Source organism: Rattus norvegicus, chromosome 7 (genome assembly GCF_036323735.1).
Source record: "Rattus norvegicus strain BN/NHsdMcwi chromosome 7, GRCr8, whole genome shotgun sequence".
Lineage (NCBI taxonomy): Eukaryota > Metazoa > Chordata > Mammalia > Rodentia > Muridae > Rattus > Rattus norvegicus.
The window spans coordinates 132,648,184-132,671,431 of NC_086025.1; the positions used below are offsets into that span (position 1 = coordinate 132,648,184).

At 48.2% G+C, this 23,248-nt stretch overlaps 1 protein-coding gene and 1 long non-coding RNA gene across 3 annotated transcripts in view; one reads left to right on the top strand and one right to left on the bottom strand.

Moving 5' to 3' along the window:
* Nucleotides 1–11,555, bottom strand: part of Racgap1 (Rac GTPase-activating protein 1) — a 29,950-nt gene extending 18,395 nt beyond the window's left edge. The window contains exons 1-2 of one of the 2 annotated variants that reach the window (XM_006257400.5): nucleotides 11,379–11,506; nucleotides 2,292–2,376 (exon numbers count right to left, since the gene is read on the bottom strand). In XM_006257400.5, the coding sequence (XP_006257462.1) occupies nucleotides 2,292–2,376 (85 nt within the window). In that variant the 5' untranslated portion in view covers nucleotides 11,379–11,506. Of the gene's footprint in view, nucleotides 1–2,291; nucleotides 2,381–11,378 lie in introns of both variants that reach the window. The other variant, NM_001108112.1, reaches the window with a different exon arrangement.
* A 106-nt stretch (nucleotides 11,556–11,661) lies between these two features.
* Nucleotides 11,662–22,017, top strand: LOC134479572 (uncharacterized). The gene is made up of 2 exons (XR_010053091.1): nucleotides 11,662–13,524; nucleotides 21,708–22,017. It is a non-coding gene; the product is annotated as an uncharacterized LOC134479572 (long non-coding RNA).
* Nucleotides 22,018–23,248: the final 1,231 nt, after the last annotated feature.

Consider the following 23,248-nt stretch of genomic DNA (forward strand, 5'->3'; position numbering starts at 1 on the left):
AAAATGACCAGGAACAAACCCTGTGTTTCACTTTGGACAATAGCTGAGTGGAAAGCAATCCCTCATTCAATAGGTTACCATGCACTCTGGCCTAAGCAGGGCATCTGCTATGGAGTATGTAAGTTAGTCACCTGGCTCCCCAGGTCACCAACGCTGAACGCTCTCAACAGAAGACAATCAACGAGGGATTCCTCTAGAGTAGCTGTCACACACATACACCAGGACAGCCACACAAAACAACCTCCTTCCCAGGCACACATGCTGAGCCAGAGTTAAACAGCAAATTGAGCTATAACTGCTACAATATACTCCAGTAGATGAGGATTAATATTACAGATATCTAAGGCCTGAAATTCCATTTGCTCATAATTATACAAATATTGATTAGAAAGTAAAGAGCCAGTGCTTTGCCATTTAACAGTTCCCTGAAGGGTAAGTAAACACCTCCAGGTGAGAGAAGAAATGATGGCACTGGCTCTTAGGAAGTCACTGGTAGCGAATGGGAATCCTGTTCAAATGTCTGCAAAGACAGCACTCCTAGGCAGCAGGAAGCACCTCAAAGAGAGCCGCCCGCCCGGCAGCATTCGTTCTGTCTCCTGATGTTGGCAAAAACTGCTCCTCTAGTGTCTGTACGCCTGCCTCACGCTCCCAAGCTAACCTCGACCTACCTCAGCCTCAGCCTCCACCATCTCACACGCGATGAGGTGAGCAACTCACATGAGCCACCAGATTTATGAGGTAGTGAGAGAACTTCTTCATATGCAGAAATATACATCGTACAAGCAATTTTAATGTGACTAAACTTTCAACTTTGTATACAAACTCATTCAAAAGAAATCGAGCCAGGCCTGTGGTGGTTCTTCAGTCCCAGCACTCAGGAGGCAAGAGGCAGGCAAATCTCTGAGCTTGATGGCAGCCTGGTCTACAGAGTGAGTTCCAGGACAGCCAGAGCTACATGGAGAAACTCTGTCTCCAAAACACAGGAAGGAAGGGAGGGAGGGAAAGGAGGGAAGAATTAAGCGGGTCATAAGGAACTTACGTTAGCAGCAGACTAATTTTAGCAAACTAGGATAGTATGAAAGTCATCTTAGGCAAAGTAAATATCAAGCATCAAAAATTAGGGCTTGGGAGATGGCTCAATGGTTAAGAGCACTGACTGCTCTTCCAGAGGTCCTGAGTTCAATTCCCAGCACCCATATGGCAGCTCACAACTTTCTGTAACTCCAGTTGCAGGGGATCCAACAACTTCACACAGACATGCATGCAGTCAAAACACCGATACACATAAAAGCTTTAAAAATTTTTAAAAAGGGGTTGGGGATTTAGCTCAGTGGTAGAGTGCTTGCCTAGCAAGCACAAGGCCCTGTGTTCGGTCCCCGGCTCCGAAAAAAAAGAAAAGAAAAAAAATTAAAAAAAAAAAAAAAAGGATAAAAGAATTACAGCCAGGTGTGGTGGTGCACACCTTTAGTCCCAGGACTTGGGGACTAAAGGTAGAGAGAGGCAGGTGGATCTCTGTAAGTTCAAAGCCAGCTTGGTCTACATGGTGAGTTCCAGGCCAGCCAGGACTTGGGAGACTAAGGCAGGAAGAACAGAGCTTTTAGGCCAGCCTGGGCTACTTAGTGAACTGGAGGCCTGCCTGTGTGAGAACATGAAGAACAGAGCTGCATGAGGTGGCTCTGTGCTTGCAGTCAGGAGGCTGAGGCAAGAGGACTGCCATGACTTCAATTGTCTTTGCTACAGTATGAGGCCAACCCTCTTAACAAAGAAAAAGAAAAAAGCAACATGCTTAGAAATCCAGATCCCCACTTCATGGAGTAAGAAATTGGCAATTAATACCCACTATGCTATGAAAAGGCACCCAAGAAAAAAGAAAGGGTGTGGGGGAGCAAGAACAAAGGCCCAGGGGTACAGAGAGCCGGAGTTAGCTTCATAGCACCCATACTGGGTAGCTCACACATCCAGTAACTGCAGCTCCAGAGGCTCTCCTGCCCTCTTCTGGCTTCCATGGGCACAGAACACAGACACAGTGCAACAGCCTATGGCTTTGGCCATTAAGTAGCCATCATTTTTTTTTTTTTGGAGCTGGGGACCGAACCCAGGGCCTTGCGCTTCCTAGGTAAGCGCTCTACCACTGAAGTAGCCATCATTTTTAGGGAACCTGACAGTACACCAACTTTCAGACTTCAACACACTTCAGCAGTATTAAAAACCCCAATCTGCTGCGCTTCCCTTTTATTTGGTCTCCCCCACGCTCCCTCCCACCCTCCACAGCCCAGCTCAGAGTGACTTACTGCTTTCATTTCCTTCATTGATAATCTCCAGCCGGCGCACAAGCTGCTCAAACAGAGTCCACAGATTCACCATTGTAGTATCCATCTTTCTGCCAAGAAATCAAATATACATCAGGGAAGCTGCCTTCTGCCCCTTACAGAAGTGTCAACATCAATCCAGTAAATCTGTCAGTGACCAACACTGGATGGACTCTTCTACCCACAACCACCATTAGAAGGGTCTCAAGCCAACAATTTTGTGTGATCCTAATTTATACTAAAAAGTTGTTTCTTTATTCTCTCTCTCTCTCTCTCTCTCTCTCTCTCTCTCTCTCTCTCATTTAGGAGATCTGGCTGTGCTAGGATTAAAGAAATGTGTCATCACACCAGGTTGCTTGTTTATTTTTTAAGACAATGTCTTACTGGATTGTTTGGGCTGGCCTTGAACTCATAACCTTCCTGCCTCAGCCTTCCAAATGTTGATTACAAACATGCCAGATCCAAGTTGCAATAAAAGACTCACTTATGGATCCATGCTGTGGCGGCACACGCCTTTAGATTTAATCTTGAGATGCAAAGGCAGGCAGATCTCTGAGTTTGGCGCCAGCCTGGACTACGGAGAAGAGAAGCCCTGTCTTAAAAAACAAAAACAAGGGGCTGGGGATTTAGCTCAGTGGTAGAGCGCTTACCTAGGAAGCGCAAGGCCCTGGGTTCGGTCCCCAGGTCCGAAAAAAAGAACCAAAAAAAAAAAAAAAAAAAAAAAAAAAAAAAAAAACAAAAAAAAAAAAAAAAAAACAAAAACAAAGATTCATATAAACTAGAAACATCTGCCTTCCCTGTCTACTTGTGTGAAGCCCCTTGCTCCTCACGGATGCTGTGCTAACTGCCTTCAGTAGGAATGAGCAAGTCAATGTGTTATAAATAACTCCACAAAATGTGGTTCTTCAAGTCTCATTCAATATTTTTTTGTTACTTTAATCTTTCAGACTTTGAAAACCTATAATGTAACTTAAAATGTTTATTTTTAATTTCACTGTTGGCTAATATCCTGTCACAACTGTCTCTTAAAAGGCAGGACCTGGTCAGCACATTTCTCACCAACGGCACAGGTGACATCACACAGTGATTAAGTAGGGAAACTGCTAGCTCAGCAGCACAGGAATTACTTCTGCGGTGCGGGGCTCTGTTGGACTGTATGCAGGACTGTGTCTAATAAATTTATACTAAGTAAGGCGAGGGATTATGTTATACCACTCTGGCATCAGAGAGACAATACACCACCTTCACTGGGACAAGGACAAAGGCAAGCCATTTGCAGTGTGCTCTGTACAGGGAGTTTCAGGCTTTGTGTCTCAGGCCTTCCACACAATTCCATTCCAAATAGACTTCAACCAGGAAGGGATTAGGAAAATAAGCTCATTTAGTAGTCAAGAAAGACATTTACTAAATGTGACAAAAAATTATCAAGAAAAGAAAATAGTCAAATTTCACTCCAAAATAAAATATTCTTAGAAATACATTAGGGAATTCTCATGCTTTCCTCACCTGATGCTGTGTCTAGGTCACCACTTCATCTAAAAAAGTTTCAGAGCTCTATTTTGAATTTTTGGTGATTTTGTAAATGTTTGTAAAACTGTACCACAAGCTATGACACTAAGAAATGAAAAAAGGAAATCAAACTCCACAAAGAACAAAGAAATGTGTGAGCATAAAAATAGTTGGTATTAAACACTACAGAAATATTCATTTGTAGTTATGAAACAACTGCTTTAATAGCAAATAAAATGAAATAAATTCTACCAGTCCCAAGCTTGTCTGCAGAGTAACCTGAACAGGGCTGAAACCCTGTTCTCCAAATGGCAACATATCTGGTTCCAGGCAACTATGGCAAGCTGCTAGGCAACCAAACTAACCGAGCTTCCCAGACAGTGCTGTGGAGACCAGCAGGAGGACAGACCTAACAAACGCACAAGCACGCGCCGCACAGCATCAATTCACATCATCTCCTCTGGCTCCAGTAAGCACGGAGGCTACTAGCCCGCGCTCTACACGGGATATTGATCTCTTCTACCTCAAAATCCTGAGTGAACCGTGCCTCAGCCTCAACCTCGTGAGTGTGTCCTGCCATCAGAACAAGAGAGCTCCTGCTAAGGGACTCAGACAGCAGTTTCTGTGGCAACCATGATGCTGAAAACAGAGGAGTGGCTTTTCTTGTTTTTGAGACCTGGGCTGAGACCCAGAGATCTACCTGTCTTTGGAATTAAAGATGTGCACCACCAGAGCAGGCAAAAACTGTATCTCCGGGGTTGGGGATTTAGCTCAGTGGTAGAGCGCTTGCCTAGGAAGCGCAAGGCCCTGGGTTTGGTCCCCAGCTCCGGGGGGGGGGGGGGGGGGGGGGGCTGTATCTCCTGGCAGGCGTGGTGCTGTGCACTAAAAGCTCAGCACTAGAGGCAAAGGCAGGATGGTCACAAGCTCCAGGTCAGGGGGATACATGACAAGATCTCATCCTAAAACCACCACCAAAAATCCATCTTAAACGACAGTAAGACCTGTCCTGACCCTCTCTGCTTGTGCCCCTCCACAACGCAAGCTGAAACTGAACTCCCCCTGCAGCAGAACTAGGATGTCAAGGGACTGGGTGCCCTTGGGAAAGGCCTGAAGGACTAGGTAGCCCGACTGTTCTGCCACAGGAGATCACAAAAAGGCATCACTGTAAAAGCAAAGGAAGTCCTGACCAAGCTGTCTCGCGGCACTTTCACCTGGACTTTCTCAAGCCATCTCATGGCACTTTCGTCTTGGACTTTCTAAATTTTAAGAAGTAAATGCCTGTTTGGGGGTGGGAGAGGTAAAGAGAGAGCTCCACCCATGATGCTTGCTGCCCAAGCATGAGGACCCAAGTCTGACCCTCAGACTCTGGCTCAGAGGATAAGGACCCTCCTGCAAAACTTAACAACCCCAGTTCAATCCCACCACCCCACACGACTACCTCCCCAAGTTACCCTCTGGCCAACACCTGCATGCTATGGCACATATACAGCACACCCCACACAAACAGAATGGAAAAGAGAAACTCTAAGCGGAACAGGTAATGTAGTTATAACCTTAGCACTGGGGAAGCAATAGAAAGATCCTTAGAGCGCACCCCACTCTCAGTGAGACTCCATCTCAAAAAATGAGACACGGGGCAGGTGTGGTGATGCACGACTTTCCCCCATCATTTAATCCCAGCACTAGGAAAGCAGCAGCAGTCAGGTCTCTGTGAATGAAGGCCAGCCTGGGTGCACATAGTAAGACCCTATCTCAAACAAACAAAGCAAAAAGCCCACAGTGGACAGCCTCCCGAGGAACGCCACTGGAGGCTGACCTGGCCCCTGTGTACACACACACACACAAAATAAATGTCTATCTTCATAAATTACCCAATTTAAGGTATTTTGTTACAGCAGCAGAAATAAAAACAGAATCTTCACATTTCCTCGTTATTACTCTGCTCTCTGTGTTTACTCCCAGGAGTAAGGGTTAGAGGTTGGTTTACTGTGGTTTGGTTTGGATTGGTTTTGAGGAAAGGACCATTGTGAGAGAGCCCAAGCTGGCTTTGAACCCATAGCACTCCTAAATCAGCCTCCCAACTGCTGATATAAGGCATGAGTCACTCTGCTCAGCTAAAGAAAGAGCGGTCTATTGAAAACAAACCTGATTCCAACAACACAGATTTACACGATACAGTGCACCACAGTAGCTGTCACAGAGTCTCACACTGGTCTCCTTGACATCTATGTACCTAGGAGATAGATATTTAAAATCCTAATGCTCTACTGTAAGCAGAGAGGCAATTCTCAGTTCCTCGTGGTTTACCAGAAGTCTAGGTATCCTTCCTAGTGCCAAATATTACCTAAATTAATCCCTCAAATTCTCTGAATTCATGCCACTGCTCTACTCCAGCCATGTCCCAAGCTCTGGTAGTTCACCACACCAATTTCTCTCTACAGTTCGTCTGTCTAAAGTAGTTCTCAAGGCGTGGCTACACTTCGTGTTGAACTTCTGAAACACCATTCTCCCTTCTCCTTCATATACATCAACTGTCCTACTGACTCCCAGGTGGCACTGTTGGTTCTTGAGAACGGGGTCTCATTACGTAGCCTATGCGAGCCTGGAACTCCCTCTATAGACCAGGCTGGCCTTGAACTAAAAGTACAACTGCCTCTGCCTCCTGAGTTAAGGATTAAAGGTGTTCACTACCAGCAGGTCTGGCTCTGACTCCCAATTTTTATCTCCCTATTTTCATTATCCTTCTAATCCTTCAGTTCCAAATTTCAGAAATATCTTTGGTTTCTTCCTCGTCTGTGGACTTTTCTCATATATGGGTCAGAGTCTCCTCATCCCACGCAATTGTCACCACTCAGATTGACTTCCTGCCTGAACTCTTTCCTGCCTCCAACATCCCCCGGTCCATCCCCCACTACTCTTTACCAGTTGCTACTCAGACACACTAGTTTAACTTTACTAAATTTGAGGACAGAAATCTTGCATTTGCTACTACAGCACTAAAATACACAAGCACGCGGTATTTAACATGGTGCCTAGACGTGAACTAGACATACACAATACTTCTGTCACGTCAGCTTAGCATCATTAAATAGAGGCTGGCCCATGAAGGCTAGGACCCTATCCCTGCAGATGGATTGATTCTGAGACAATCTATAGAGTAGACTGCCTCACAAGAGAATGCAAATGTAGGTGAAAATGTTATAATGTATAAACTGAACCCTATCAAAAGTACAGCTAATGAAAACAGGAGTGGGTCTTTGTTGTTCCGGGTCTGATAGCTGTTAATTAGATTCTGGAAGAATGATTCACAACTCTAGTAATTTCCCCTAAGTTGTCTAGACTGTCTCCACATGAGGCTCCACTAAACTCAGAAGCATAGACTATTTTTTAAAATAGTACTACATAATATTTAATATATGCCTTTGCTGTGAATTGAGTACTAAACTTGACATTTCACATTTTTTCTTCATGTGAATCTAATTAACTAAGCTGCCATTTTACAGACAACTTAAAGGCTCAGAAACCTGAAATGACTAAACGCTGAGCGACCAGGGACACCCAGGTGTCTGTTTTCTTTCCGCCCTAACACACTAAAATGTTATCAAGCATCGACCGTAGTATATGTTGCAGATTTTCTCAGACACTTGCAAATCCTAACAGTCACACAAGCACAGCCATGGGTGTAAACACAGATGTCACCTAGGTCCAAAAACTCCTGACCTGTCAAACAAGCGGTTCTTGGTGAAGCTCTTGCTCCTGAAGAAAGCTCATTTTCCCTCCTCTAATATAGGTTTGCTTAGGAGAATCAAAACTTGGTTTAGTAAAATATAATCCTCCACTAACATCTACAGAAGGGACTCTCAGGAATTATTTATAGATGACAAACCTACCCCTCTGCTCACACCAACTCTCACTCAGCCTTTCCAGTGTCAGTAGAGAATGGCTTTAATTTTCCTGCTGGGCCACATTTCCATCCCCCTCCCTTTATTATTTAGCAGCATGGATGGCTAGAAGGTGCGGTAGCATGAGAGGAAACGGCAGTCCTCTGCAGAGCACTGCTCTCAGCTGTGGAGCAGCTGTCACTCGCCAAGCAGAGGCTGCTGCCGTTTGACAACACTGCAAAGGCCCATGTGAGCAAAGGGATCTGTTTATGAAGCACTTTAAACAAAAGGTGCCCGGAATCTCAGCTGCTATCGATGGAGAGTCCCAGAGGTGGAGAAGTCACTGTGTTATATCCCCAATCTGTGAGTATCCTAAGGGAGCAATTCGGCAGCACCAGGAGAAAGGTTCCCAGCTTGCTATGATTGCTGTGAGCCCCCGATTTAATTTCAATCACCCGGGAAAGAGACAGACGGTCCTTCAGAACAGCAGCAGACTGTCACAGCTCTTACTGCAGGGCATCCTGGGAAAGGCGTCTATACTCACCTCCACACAACATTATTAAGAAAACTATACATCGGGGTTTTTATCCCCATCAAGACTTACTTTCCGGGGGTTGGGGATTTGGCTCAGTGGTAGAGCACTTGCTTAGCAAGCACAAGGCCCTGGGTTCGGTCCCCAGCTCCGAAAAAAAGAAAAAAGAAAAAAAAAAAAAAAAAAAAGAAGACTTACTTTCCATACGACAAAGCAATGGCAGATTGCTTGCTGGATCTTTTTTCCAGCAAAGTACTTTAATGAAAAGCATTGTTATACACATTGTTGTTCTGGAGATTAACAGTGTAGGTTTCCTGCTACCACAGACAAATACTCCCAAAGACAAGCTCAGACTAAGGTGCTTCCATTCAAAGCACGTGAGAACAATCCACGTCCCTAACTGTCCGGCCTCAGCTCTGCATCAGAGGCTCCACCCACGGACAGAAGAAATTCCACCGCGAAACCAAAAGTTCCTATGAGCAAACCAATCAAGAAAGAGTAAACAGAATGTTCCAGCTCAATAAGAGTCAAGGCCAGAGTGAAGGAGAACTGGATGTGACAGGTAAGTTCGGCACACTGCTGCTGTCTCCTGTGAGGCCTACCCAGAGTCTGCCTTAGCAGTCACTGAAGCCTTTTCCTAATGACTTCAACTTAGGCAGACATAAAACACTGCCTCAAAACACAAACCTCATCCCCCTCATCCAGCCCTGTGCCCACCACACTCTCGCTCGGGGCACACAGTTTTTGATTGTTAGCATCTTGTTTGCACTGAGCAAGCATCACAGAGTCGATGGGCTACCATTGGTCTACTCGTTCTCTTTGGATTCAGTTTTTCAGTTACCCTCTGCCAGAAGTCTCTAGCATGGGCAGTCACCCATCCCATTCCGTCCCCTTCTCCCTGACCCCTGGGAATTTACTTCTCAATGAAGTCTCCACCAGCCACACTTTTAAATTCAGCCTTTTCTGTAACTCCTGGTTTATTCTGCTCCAGAGTGCTTGTCTCCACCTAACATGTTTACTTACTGTCTGGAAAGCAAGGACTTAGCAGAGCCACTGGTATCTAGAACACTGCCCACTACCAATGCTTGGTAGGTGACCTGACACTCACTGAGTGAGCCTCCTCATGGCCAGTTTTCTTCCTCAGGTTCAAAGGTGAGTCCTTGCAACGACAGGTTTTTGATTAATGTAGCACGGTATAAAAACCTTATATTGGCGGGGAGGGGGGCCGAAGAGATGACTCAGTGGTTAAGGGCACTGGCTGCTGTTTCAGAGGACTTGAGTTCAATTCCCAGCACTGGCATGGCAGCTCACAACTGTCTGTAGCTCCATCCCCAGGGGATCTGACACCCTCACACAGAAGCCAGCCAAAATAATATAGCAAGGCTATTATATTGAGTAGAAATTTTTGTCAACTGAAAAAAGCCAGGGGAAAAAAGCCAATGTTAAGAATTCTATAAGGCAGGTTGGGGATTTAGCTCAGTGGTAGAGAGCTTGCCTAGCACTGGGTCCTCAGCTGGGTGGGTGGGAGGGATTTATTGTGTATTTGTGGAGAGTTAGATCTGCAGCCAAACTATCTCAGTCATCTCTTTACCCCACTAATGCACCAGCCACCTCCTTGCTGCTATCAGATGAAATTTTGGCCTGAATTAATTACCTTTTACCAAGGGGAATGGTGGCAGACATCTTTAATCCCAAAGCTTGGGAGACATAGAGACAGGCAGATCTCTGAGTTCCAGGGGGGAAAAAAAAAAAGACAAACCAAAAAATAACTACCTTTCATCAACCCAGAAGCTAAGCTGGTCAGCAGACAGCACTGAGGTCTAACAGCACAAGAGTCCCCATCTTTACTGCACCCCAGCAGCCTGATGTGCAGTCAACAGTTTCTTAAGGGTTAGTAGAAGAATCTTACTTGAACTTAAATGTACCATTGTGCTGGCCTATACCTTAGCTGACACCATGCCTGCCTAGAGTGACAAGCCCCTGGTTTCTGTCCTCAACACAGCAAATACTGAGAATGGTGGATCACACGTGTCATCTCCAAATTGTCCTGTAATCCCAACACTCCAGGGACAGGCGGATCAGAGGTTCGGGGTTATCCTTGGATACAAGAGGCCAACCTGGGCTACATAAGACACCGTGTGTGTGTGTGTGTGTGTGTGTGTGTGTGTGTGTGTGTGTGTGTGTGTGTCTCAGACCAACCTGGGCTACATAAGACACCGTGTGTGTGTGTGTGTGTGTGTGTGTGTGTGTGTGTGTCTGTCTGTCTGTCTCTCTCTCTCTCTCTCTCTCTCACACACACACACACACACACACACACACACACAGAGTGTGATAGAACAGTAACTCCAATAACCCTCCAATACACTATTGGGAGTACTGCAGTCCGTCTCTCCCTCTCTCTCCCTCCCTCTCTTTCTGAGGCACAAAAACAAAGTTCTCATCCCAAGAGAAATGAGTGTTCCTTCCTGAGCCAAATATAAGTGACCCTGGCTCGTGACCATGAATCCAGGTTACCTAAATAAATACCATGTTCTGATATAATCATTCTCATTAAGTTTTATAGTTAAGAACAGTCATAAATCAAGGAACGCTTAAAAAAACTTTGGTGGGCGCTTCAAGAAGGTTTCCGAGGCTTGCCAGATTACAGTCGTAGCTTTTCTGTGGGTGGAGGCTGTTAATATAAAGTAATACACCCCCAAAGGGTTTCCCATGCTAATCGCAGAACGGTAGCTAGGTCAGTGGCAGAAATAGGTGATAAATTATTATTAAAAGGAGGGCTGAAAAAGATAGGCTCCGCATTTGCAGCATTCTAGCTCTCCACATATAGGGATGTTCTAATTAGCCTTGTGGGAGACAGCCAAGAAGGTAGAGGCTCTCCACTGTAGGCCGCCAGGTTCCTCAAACACCTGACTTCTCCCGCAGAAGAGACTGCTCCTCGGAAAAGGGTGAGAGGGGCTCGCTCCCGGCCACTCCCACGTCCCGCACTAGAGTTCGCCAAGACCACCTTGAGGGAACCACACCCGCACCCGTCGGGCCACGCCTCAAAAGGACGCTCCCGACTTAACGCGCAGCCCCACGCCGAGAGCAGACCCCTCCAGATGCCCCCCTCCTCCCTCCGCCGCCCGCTCGCGGCCTCGACCCGCTTACCGAGGCTCCCGGCCCCGCGCACACGCAACCCTGTTCGGCCCGCGGCGCTTACTCTCCGGCCGCCGCGCCCCAGGAGGGCTGCTGTCCACCAGCTGCGCGCCTCACTAACGGCAGTGTAAAACCGCGCCGCCGGATCCGGTTCAAAATCGCGCAGCAGCCAATCACAGAGGAGATCATGCTCTGGGCGACGCACGTGTTAGGGCCAGGGGGCGGGCGCAAAACGGGAAGAGCGTGCGCATTACATTAGCGAGACGCCGAAAGACGGCCATTTTGACTGTGGGCACACTTTTGCGGGAGTAGTGGGTGTTTCATGGCCTGTGTAGGACTCCCGCTCCAGGCTCCGGCTACGGCTCCCTTTCTTGCAATTATTCTAATGACCTGTTGACTAATTGCATATTATTCTTGCCTCCATGTTTCCCCAGGCAGACAAATAGGACTCTTGGAAACTAATAACCGAATAGTTTCGGGTCTCACTGTAGAATAGGAAGAATTCCAGAAGGAGACAGAGCAACAATCATTTTAACCATATTTACTGAGCTATAATTATCCCCCCCATTCACTCACGCATCCATTCAGACTTCTATTTGATGCACAGTAAGTATGCCAACTTCATAGCAAGCACTCTGCTAGAGATCAGAAAAAAATACAGATCATGTGGTCTCTGCTTTCCAGTAGCTATGAATGGGTGAGACAGCTCAAGAAAACAAATAGAAGTGCAGAATGAAGTGTTATAATTCCATTTAATAAATGGCACTTAAAATTTGGCATTGTATTGGTACAGAGGCTTTGAAACTTTTAAAGATCTGGGCCCAACATCAGAAATGCACTCAATATACAACCATTCATCTTAATCTATTAGTGTACTCCCGATGTTTCTGTTCTTTTGTTGTTGTTGTTATTTCTCTGTGTTGGAGTCCCTTCCTTCCTGAATTTACTAATTACTGGAAGGTGTGGCTACCTGCAATTTGACAAAATACTGGCTGGCTAGAGCTTACTAGAAAGGGTGAGCCAGGCATATGCCTTTAAGCCCAGCACAGCAGAGGCAGGCAGATGTCTGTAAACTCAAGGCCAGCCTAGTCTGCCTCAGTTCTCAAACCACCAGGGGAGCTGTGCCCTTGAGCTCTTTACAACAGTTGGTATTTTAAAAGGCAGTTCTGTGTGGGTGTGGTGGCACACACCCATAATCGCCAGCACTTAAGGAGTGGAGGCTGAGAGATCAAGACCAGCCTCTGCTACTTTAGCTCCAGACCAAACAAACAAACAAACAAACAAAAAAGCAGCTCTAACCGTGGCTTTTCCTTGCTGAAAACCATTAATCACTTCACCTCCCCTCCTTAAAAAAAAGATGGGGTCCTTAATGGCTCCCCTAACCTGTGCTTCCCTGCTCCCTAACTGCCCTCCATCTTGTTTACAGGTCCTGAAGTGCACCAAGTGACACCTAGCATCCAGAGCTTTACTCTTGCAGTCCCATCTGCCCCAGACACTCTTCCAGCCCCTTCCCTCACCTCCATCTGACTAAGTTTTATCTGTCCTTTGGGCAGCTTGAATTTTTTTTTTAACTGCTTTCTTCAAAGGAGTCTATGCTGCCTGTCTCTGTGGTTTTGCTATAAACACTAGCTCCCCTTCCACCCCACTCCCCACCCCGTGGGAGTTACCTTATCTTTTTCTGATTCTTCTAGTTACTTCTGTCCAGCCTCCCACGTGCTAACTGTGCTTTGGCTCAGACACCTAGAAGTGGAAACAATGTCTGTCTCTTGAGGTCTTTCAGAGGAATACTCAGAGGTCCTTGTAAAAAAAAAAAACTAAGCACATGTCCCAGTACAAAGTAAATGCTCAGTAAAATGGCCAGTCCATCGGCTTCAGGAGAACCGCAGCAGGACGCCTTTGATTCACTGCTACATTTGGCATGGTAGGCAACCCCAATAAAGTCATCCAAGTGCAGGTGAGTTGAACTCTACCAGATGGTGGCAGTATTCCACCCCACCACCCAATCTACACGTTCCAAATGATGCTGGCCGGGAGGGAAGGCGGGGTTGGGGGGTGAAGGAGCAGGAGCGGTATGGAGACACTGTCCTCCTACACCTCATCCGAACCCAGGAGCCAAGCACCATCTCACTCAGCCCCTTTTGTCTGCTGCACCAGACTGGTGAGAAAAAATGCTGAGTGAATGTGTGCGTGTGCGTGTGCGTGTGTGTGTGTGTGTGTGCGCGCGCGCGCTTGCGGGTACAGAGTGGGGTTAGAGGTGTTAAAATCCTTTTGCCTCCAAACTTAGTTTTGTGCGTAGGGAGCCTGCTGGGATCCACTTGAACGGGGAAAAAGCAAAGGCTCCAGTTCCAGGAAGCCTAGAGTTCGATCCTAGTTCTGCCACTTACGGGAGGCGCTGGCTTTTAACCTGGTTCTTCGATGTCCGACCTCTGGAGACGCAGTGGTTTCGAGCGCCCGGATGAGGGTGGTGGGTGGCTAAGTCTGTAAAAGGGCTTCAGTGTGTGGGGCGAGTCATTCTCGCTGGAGCACGAGCGCTATCACCCTTGCCCCGCAGCCCGGTCCCGCCCTGCCTGAACCCTTCCTTGCCAGGAGCCAGAGATCCAGACAGAGGCGCTGTCACCTGACTCACTGAGCGCTTTTGTCTTTTCACCTCGACTGCCCCACCCGGCTGTGTCTTCCAGTTCCTTCTCATTGCTCTCAGCCTCTTTCTAGAAATACAAATTGAACCTCCACTCAAGGGTCTCAGCACTACCCCCACCCAGCTCATCTGTGAGCTCTCCTGCCCCAGGAAGGGGTTCACCTTGCACATGTAAGGTGACCTGGGGTCAAACAGCACCAGACTGAGGACTCTGTTCTGGGCCGGCGATTTAAAGGCAGATGCTCTAAGACTGATGACCAAAGCATGGGCAGACTCCAACCCTAAGGTAGAAAGTGAAGCAGGCAGACATGTGGAGAGAAAATCCAAGCAGTGCGTCTGAGGGGCAAGGCCCCTGGAAGTCTGGGGACAAGACTGGAAATGATTTTCACAGAGCCACGTGAGACACCTTAATACCAGGTCAAACTAGTTGATGTGCTTCCTGGGGTTCCCTGACTGTTAAATAAGTGTGATGGTATCAATAAATGATAAAGGCTGGTGGAGGAATGAGATCAAGCTGTTTACAAAACTCAGTACAGAGCTAGTCATGCACTGTGCTCCAAGAATATTAGTTGGTGTTTTGGTTTGGTTTGACGAACTTTCACATAGTTCAGGTTGCCCTTGAACTTACCAGGAAGCCAAGGATTTACCACACCCCATCTTATGCCTTTCTGGGCATGGACACACACCCCCTAATCCACCCCTCATCCCCACACCCCTCCTTACCCCCCACCCTCCCCACCCCGGGGCCTCTGTCAAAGAAGCATTGTAAGGAATGAGCTACAGCCCAGCTGGGCTACTTATTACTTTGTATCTCCATATCTTTCTTTGTCTGATCAGACTGCAGAAACACAGAGTCTCTCAAATTCCATCTCGGCTATCTTCAGATAGGATACTGAGAAGCACAAAACAATGAGGAACAGAGAAGCATGGTATGATAGCCTTTAATCCCAGCACTCACCAGGCAAAGGCAGGTGAACCTCTGAGTTCGAGGCAAGCCTGATTCAGTTCAGGGCAGCCAGAACTATATAACAGAAAGAAGGTGTATGCAGCGGGGTGGGAGGGGACAGATCTGAGAGGAGAGAGAGAAAAGGAAGGATGGGACGCTGAACACTGTGTAACAAGGCAGGGAAATCTCCAGGTGGATAGCATGCTTGCCTGGCTATAGGAAGCATCTTATAGCCAGAGGGACCCACCCCCTCGCTGTTCTCTGCCGAACTCTACAGGTTTGGATCCAGTCCAGCCAGTCCGTCAAGGGTTTCTGTTGGAAGGGGCCAGAGGACTTTAAAGAGAGAATTTGGTGTCTGTCTGTTTATACACATCCTACCCCACAGAAGCTGAGGCCCTACCTATTTCAATGAACTAACAGAAATGCAAAACATGACCCATTTCAACCTAAAGAAGCCATGAAGAGATAGACAGGACTCTACACTTCCCTGAGAAAGCAGATGCACATGTACACGCGCAAGCTCAGGATTAATTTTAGCAAAACAAATGAAAACTCTAGACCTCCAGTCCCCAACCACTCCACCCCCAACTTCTCCAGCAGAGCATTTGACTTGGCTCGCCCCTCTCTGCCCTGGAGTTGCTACCACACATCATCTAGGACCACATCTCGTTCACCTGCTCTTCCTGTCTCACACAGCACCAGCAACCCCATCTCTGGTTCTTCTGAGCTACAAATGTCTTCTCACAGTCTCTCTGTCTAGCCCCCACGCCTTGGGGGTTTTGTTGTTTTATTTTGTTGGGGTTTTTCTTTTTTTTCTTTTATTGGATATTTTCTTTATTTACGTTTCAAATGTTATTTGTTGGGATTTTTTACTGTGTGCTCCTGGCTGAACTGGAACTTACTCTGCAGACTAGGCTGACCTTGAACTCAAATAAATCCACCTGCCTCTGCCTCTGCCTCTGCCTCTCTCTGTCTCTGCCCCTCTGCCCCTCTGCCTCTGCCTCTGCCTCTGCCTCTGCCTCTGCCTCTGCCTCTGCCTCTCTCTGTCTCTGCCCCTCTGCCCCTGCCTCTGCCTCTGCCTCTCTCTGTCTCTGCCCCTCTGCCCCTCTGCCCCTGCCTCTGCCTCTGCCTCTGCCTCTGCCTCTGCCTCTGCCTCTGCCTCTGCCTCTGCCTCTGCCTCTGCCTCTGCCTCTGCCTCTGCCTCTGCCTCTGCCTCTGCCTCTGCCTCCCTTTATCAGGGCTTCAAATACCATCTTTATCCCCCAGGCTTTCTGCTCTCTGTCTGTTTGTCCTATCCTCCTGCACATCTGATCCACACATCTGAATGCCTCACTGTATTTTGCCAGCTAAGGGCTTCTCAGCAGAGACCAGGAGAGACAGCCAAAGGAGCAACAATACATATATGTGGCCAAGCTTCTCTGATTCTCTGAGCAGCGGAGGGCAGTGGCACAGACAGGTAGGCAGGAAAACCATCCCTTAAATACACACGCACACACACACACACACACACACACACACACACACATACACCACACACATACACCACACACATACACACACACATACACACACACATACACACACACACTCACAGTGCTCTGCAGAGGTCTACAGCCCTGCAGTCTCATGCTTTGCTTCCTCACTACCTACCGCTCACTCACAGGGAGAGACCCTTGGGTTAAGGGACAGGCTTTTCCTAGGGACCCCCACCCCCCATGCATCTAGGAACGTTCAGCACCTTAGAGAGAAGGCCATGTCAAGTCTGGGATCACTGCAGCTACCCCACTGACAGCCTCACCCTCCCCACCCTCCCACCTCTTTCTGTCAGTTCCAGCCTCCACCCTCCCACCTCCGTGAAGCCATCAAGGCTGGGAGGGAGGTCAGAATGGAGCTGGTCCTGGCAAAATGAGAAAAGATTACAGCAATACATTTACTGTCAACCGCAATAAGGCTGTCTGAGCAGGGGAGGAGGAATGTTTGATTTCGGGCTCTCCAGGGGTCCTTATAGAACACTGGCAGCCTGCAGCCTCAGGCCTGGGCCTGACTGTGTGAGGGGCTGGTCCCAGCCCCAGCCAGCTGGGGACCCCGGCGTCCTAATTCGCCCATCTCTTTATATCGACCTGTTCTCTGCAGTTACCCGCAGGGTCCCAGCTCCCTCCTCCTCCCGCCAGCCCCTCCTTTCTTCTCTCCTTTGCCAAACTTGTTTCCCCAAAGCAGTTCTACCTGGTACAGGGTGGTGGAGCAGAAAGAACACAGCTCTAGGGGATGGAGGGGAGGCTGGGGTTCCAACCTCCAGTTGTCTCTCAGCCCGGGACAGTACTGGGCCTCTTTAAATCATGGGACCACGTAAGTGGAAGAAAAAGAGATGACCTTTGTCCTCCAGAGACCTGGGGTCAGCGAAACTGCTTGCTGCCTCCACCCTCACTCTCATCTTTCACTGGCTCATCTGTGAAATGGGACTAAAGAAAATAAGGACCAGGGTGAGCTTGGGTGGAAGTCTGTAGAAGGTGCCATGAAAGGCTGAGGATGGCTGGATACCACAAAGCCTCCAGGGGGCTCTTCCAGTCCTAGAATCCCTGATTCTGGCCTAAGCTCCTGGGTGACATAGTCTCTGAGGAACAGACACCGCAATTTGGCCTTTTCTCTGTCAACCAGCCCTATGCTGAGAGAGTGCCTGTCACAGACCCTGAAGGATATTCCAGAGAAAGCGGGATCTGGTCACGTACGTCCGCTTCCTGGTTTACCCAGCTCACCTGTCCACAGAAGACTAACACCTTCTGGAGTCATCCTGACTCATCCAGAATGAAGCAACTTCCACCCAGCCTCCAGCGACAGAGGAAGTGCTGGGGCTTAGGGAACAGGATCAAGATCTTTCTTTTCCTTCAATTTTTAAAGACTTATTTACTATATATATAACTACACTGTAGCTGTCCTCAGACACACCAGAAGAGGGCATCAGATACCATTACAGATGGTTGTGAGCCAACATGTGGTTGCTGGGATTTGAACTCAGGACCTCTGGAAGGGCAGTCAGTGCTCCTAACCACTGAGCTGAACTATCTCTCCAACCCCAAAGATCACGATTTTTGTTTGTTTGTGCTTTCAAAAACAAGAATTTCTTTGTGTAGCCCTGGCTGTCCTAGAACTCACTCTGTAGTCCAAGCTGGCCTGCCTCTGCCTCCCAAGTGCTGGGATAAAAGGGGATGGCCAGGATCAGAACTTCTTTTTTTTTTTTTTTTTTTTGGTTCTTTTTTTCGGAGCAGGGGACCGAACCCAGGGCCCCTAGGTAAGGGCTCTACCACTGAGCTAAATCCCCAGCCCCGGATCAGAACTTCTTATCAGGCTACCGTGAGCCAGGTTCCATTTAGAATTTCTCAGAAGATATCCAGACAGCACAATGGCCCGAGAAGAGATTAAATTGACACGAGGCTAACCCTATGTGGGTCTATTGTTACCAACTGGGACAACCCAAGGCTGAGTGGCCTGATCCCATCACCCCACGCGGCCTCCACTGAGTGCTTGGGCCTCTGTACAGGCCTGTCCTCCACGGCAGAGCTGGAAAACTGAGCCGATTTTTGCTGCCCACACCCCAGTTCCATGCTGGAGAATGAGTGGAAGACTTCACGCATACTAGGCAAGTGCTCCGTCACTGGCCACGTCCACAGCTCTCTCCCCCACGAAAGAGCTGGCTCTCAAGAGCGGCACAGGGGGCTTTGGAAAGCCCAAAGTCTTGCACAAGCTTTTAAGTGCTGCTTCTTCACGACCCGATTTGTGCTGCAGCCACATTTCTCACAGGTCCCTTGCATACCCTTCCCCTCCATTCAGTTTTCCCCTGAAGCTTCACGGACACTGGCGCGCCCCGCCCCGCTTCTCCTGTGGTTGATCTCACTGATCCTTAAAGGACTGGGTAAAGGCCTTCGTGGAGTTCCTCCTCCGTGAGGCCTTCCCCACCACCCTGTCCTGGCAACTTAACACAAGCTCAAGCCATCTAAGAGGAGGGAGCCTCAACGAAGAAAAATATGCCTCCATAAGATTAGACTGCAGGCAGGCCTGTCAGGCATTTTTCTTAATTAGTGATTGACGGGGGAGGGCCCAGTCCCCTGTGTGTGGTGCCATCCTGAGGCTATAAATTCTATAGAATATACAGAACCCTGCTGCTCAGTGCTATAAGAAACAAGCCAGGCGAAGCAAGCCAGTGAGTAGTACCCCTCTGTGACCTCTGCTCTGACGCACCATCTGAGCCCCCATGTGCTTGCTGGGATTTGAACTCAGGACCTCTGGAAAAGCAGTCAGTGCCTTTAACCACTGAGCCATCTCTCTAGCCCACCACCCGTGTTTAAGGAAGGTGACCTGACTCCTCAATGACAGTCCCCAACTGACAGCTGAACACATCTCCCACCCCTGGGCCATAAGGAGGACCCGGCAGTTACTGGGTCCTAGAAAGGTTTTTGGGGCTGGTAGTGAGGGTTTTTGTGCTGTTAAGTGACATGAATTGAAGGGGGTAACAGTACTGGATGTCTAGCACTGTATGAGAGATGTCACTTAGAACCCAGCTGCTCAAGACAATAAGAGAGTCACCATCTCTGTTTCCACAGGCCAGGGTTTGGATGGCCTAAGTCAACAATGTCTCTCACAAGTCAGCTCTGAAGGTGACCGCAGGGGGCTACAGTTTCATCTGTTATTGCCTCCACTGGGTGGTTGTCTGCACCTGACTCATGAACACAATTAGTATTCAGGTTCTCTTAGCCTTTAGGACCTGAGGGGGAGAAGGCCTGGGGCTGCCCTCCATGGGAGCCCCTCCAGGGACACTGCTTGCTGTCAGGGTAGCTGTTTCTCCTCAATGCCAGCACAAGAGCTACCAAAATGGAGGCCTCGGTGGTTTGGGAGACTAGTCTGTTTGTCTATCCATCTGTTTGAGACGGGATCTTATGTGGCCTGGGCTAGCTTCAGAGTCTCTGTGCAGCGGGAGCTGGCTTTGAACTCCTGAACCTTCTGCCTCCGTTTCCACAGTGCTAGTACCAGCATGCACTACCATAGTCAGTGTAGTTTAACCTTAAAGTCAGGTCGCTGGATGGGGTTTAATAGAGATGTTGGCTGGGGTTGGGGATTTAGCTCAGTGGTAGAGCGCTTGCCTAGGAAGCGCAAGGCCCTGGGTTCAGTCCCCAGCTCCAAAAGAAAAAAAAAAGAAAAAAAAAATAGAGATGTTGGCTAAGAGGGCAAAGGGCTTGACAACCTGAGTTTGAGCCCTAGAATCTATAGGAAGATGGGAGTACTAGTTCCTGATCACACACCACACACACACACACACACACACACACACACACACACACAATAAATAAACAAATAAATAAATGTACAAGTACTTTAAGTAGAAGTGAGTTGCTAATTACAGCCCATACCCAAAGGGACAGGATTGTAGCGGTCACTGGGAGCCATGTTAGAGGATGCCTACCATAGTGGTAATTGTGATGGCCATGACCCGAAGGAAAATGGAGCCATTGGTATTGATTGTACTGGGGTTGGCAGGGTGTCTATACTGGTGTCCATATTACAGTTGAAAAATGTTCTTCCAAACTGGATCTGAGCAGGCTGTACGGTCCTCTAGCCCATGCCACACTAGGGTCCATTCCATTCCCCAAGAGTCCATCTAATCCATTACTCCTCCTGCCAATGCCCTCTACTCTAGGCTTCTCGTCTCCTTCAGGCAATTAGTGAGCTAAGTAATGACCAAATGGAGAGTAATTACCACCAGCAGACAGAGGGAGGAGGGTAACATGGCCAGAGGCCCAGGACAGAGGGAGGGATGCTGCACTTAAGGCCTATTTGTGGCTCCTTCCAGTTCGATGGTCTCCTCCCTACCCTACACGGAATCTTCACACCCTTGGTCTGTGTCTGGCAATCATATCCCTGTAGACGTACCCCACCCCATCACTGTATTCCCTTTCTCCATCTTCCCACAGGCTTTAACCCTGAACCCAAGAGAGTCATAGGCTGGGCCTCTAATCTCTTCCCACTTCTACCTCCTATTACTTTAAACACCCCAATACCACCCTGTTCCTGGATAAGCCCATACATGAGTGGACTCATCTCTGTCAAAGCCTCAGCACTAAACCCATCCAGGACTACCACCCCGATCCCAGCATTTTAAAGCCTGACAAACAGAAACATGCTCCTCACATAGGAGGGGGTTTTCAGACAGCTAGGTGACTGAGTCCTTGTGCAGTAGGATCTCCACGTTGAGTGACAGGTAAAAGAAGATCGGGGGAGGAACTTTGTGGCTCCAAGCCTGTGACTTCCGTGCTCACCCTCAGTACTTGTCTGGCTTGGTTTGGTTTTTCCAGTGCTGGGGGTCAAACCTAGGGTGGTGGCCATGCAAGCAAGTGCCCTAGCCCTGAGCAGCGGGCCCAGCACTTGGTTCTTCGAGACAGGGTATTGCATTTTAAATTCCCTTCGTATCCTAGGCTAACCTTAAGCCCGTGATCCTCCTGCTTCCGCATCCCAAAATCTGGTATCAAAACCGTTTGGCGGCGCCACGTCTGGGTAAGTTCCTGCTGGTCCTAAGCTCCTGCAATACCGCTTCTCGGAGTCTCGGCAAAGGCTGGGGATTGAGCGGGAGGCGGTGGTTGTGCCAGAAGAGCGAGGACCATATGGCACGGTTTCCGTTCACCAAGAAGAGTCAACCTGGTCACAAAGGGATCCTTGGTCCTGTGCATCCGAGGGACCAAGAGCCACCCTCACCTTCCTGTCTGTGTCTTCTCAGGTCCCAAGTGCCTGGCTTCAGCCCCCAGCTCCTCTATGGTCCACATCAGCACATCCTAGAAGACCCTATACTTCTTCTACGTCCCTGTCTCCTGACAGATCCACACTGCCCCACCTACTTCAGACCGGACCATTTCTCCTGGCCTTCCTAACACACAGTACTGTTTCTTGTCCCCACCCCCTTGGTTTCTATGACCCCTGGTTCGTCTTTGTCCCTTCAGCCAACCTTTCCCAGTGCCACTTGTCCTTCAAGCCCCTCGTGTCACCTGCCTTTCACTACATTTGTAAAAAAAAAAAAAAAAAAACCCTGTGTGGTTTTGTTCTTAGTCATTTCATAATCGCGCCGTGATAACAAAAAGAAGGGGGGGGGCGAGGAATCAGTGGTGCTCGTAAGGTACAAAAGGCTTCATGTGTGCTTTGTTGAATCCGTGAGGCAAATATTATCCTCCGGTTACCAGAAGTCAATTTCGCTTCCGTGGACTTTCCAAACACCGTCTAAAAAAACCCGTCCTCTCCTTTTTTTTTTTTTTAATTTCCATCGCCACTGCCCTAATTTAAGCCCTTAATACCTCATCTTAGAAACTCGCTTCGGCGCCCTGGCTGACAATGCTGGAGGCCTTAACAGCTGACGAGAAGGAGGAGGCTGAAGTCCCAGTTAACCAATTGACCAAGGGCTTTCAGCTTAACCAGACCAGCCCCGTTCGGAACAGTGCTATCCGGTGGGCTGCGCCGTAAAGATAAGGCCTCAGGACCAGAAGCATTTGGGGGCAAAAGATTAGGGTCACACACAAAAATATCAAAGCCTGTGATTGGCCTGACTGGAAAAAGAACGATTCCTGGTGAGGCAGGGGAAGGGGATGCATGATGAATCCCAGAAGAATCCCTCAGAGGTCCCCCACCCCTGGGGTTTGTGCACCCACCAAACTCTCTCCCATCTACCTAATCGCCTCCAGTAGTCAGCCTGTGGGAGAAGGTAAAGCTTTGCTCTCTAGTTTAAGATAGGAAAATCCTATGTCTGGGGGTGAAAAAAGCAAAACAAAACAAAACAGTAGGAACAAAGAGAGTAGCAGCGGAAATATCACACAAAGACCTTAAAGTGCTCTACGCTGGTGTCGTAATGGATGTTTCGTCTGCTTTTAATGATGTTTAAGGCTTTCGAGAGAAACCGATGGATTTATGGGGAGCTTGATTTCATTCGCAATCAATGTTTAAATATTTAGAGAAAAGAAATTTGCTAATTGCAGAAGTTGTTGGTTTATTGTGAGTGGTATGAGACTATTTAGAAAAATGCTAATCACTGGATAAAGGTGAATACATTGAACACCAAAATACAAAAATGTCTTCTCCCTCCCCCCCACCCCGTGCCTGAAAGTTCGTGAGTCATTAAATAATTTATCACCTCAATCTCTGTATCTTCCATTGATTCGCATTCTGTCGCCAGCACCTCTGTGGCTTTCTCATCTATATACAGTGAGATAACATCGCTTCTCAGCCGTTTGGCTCAGGTCGAGTATAAAATGTCTAGGGTTTAACGAGATAATC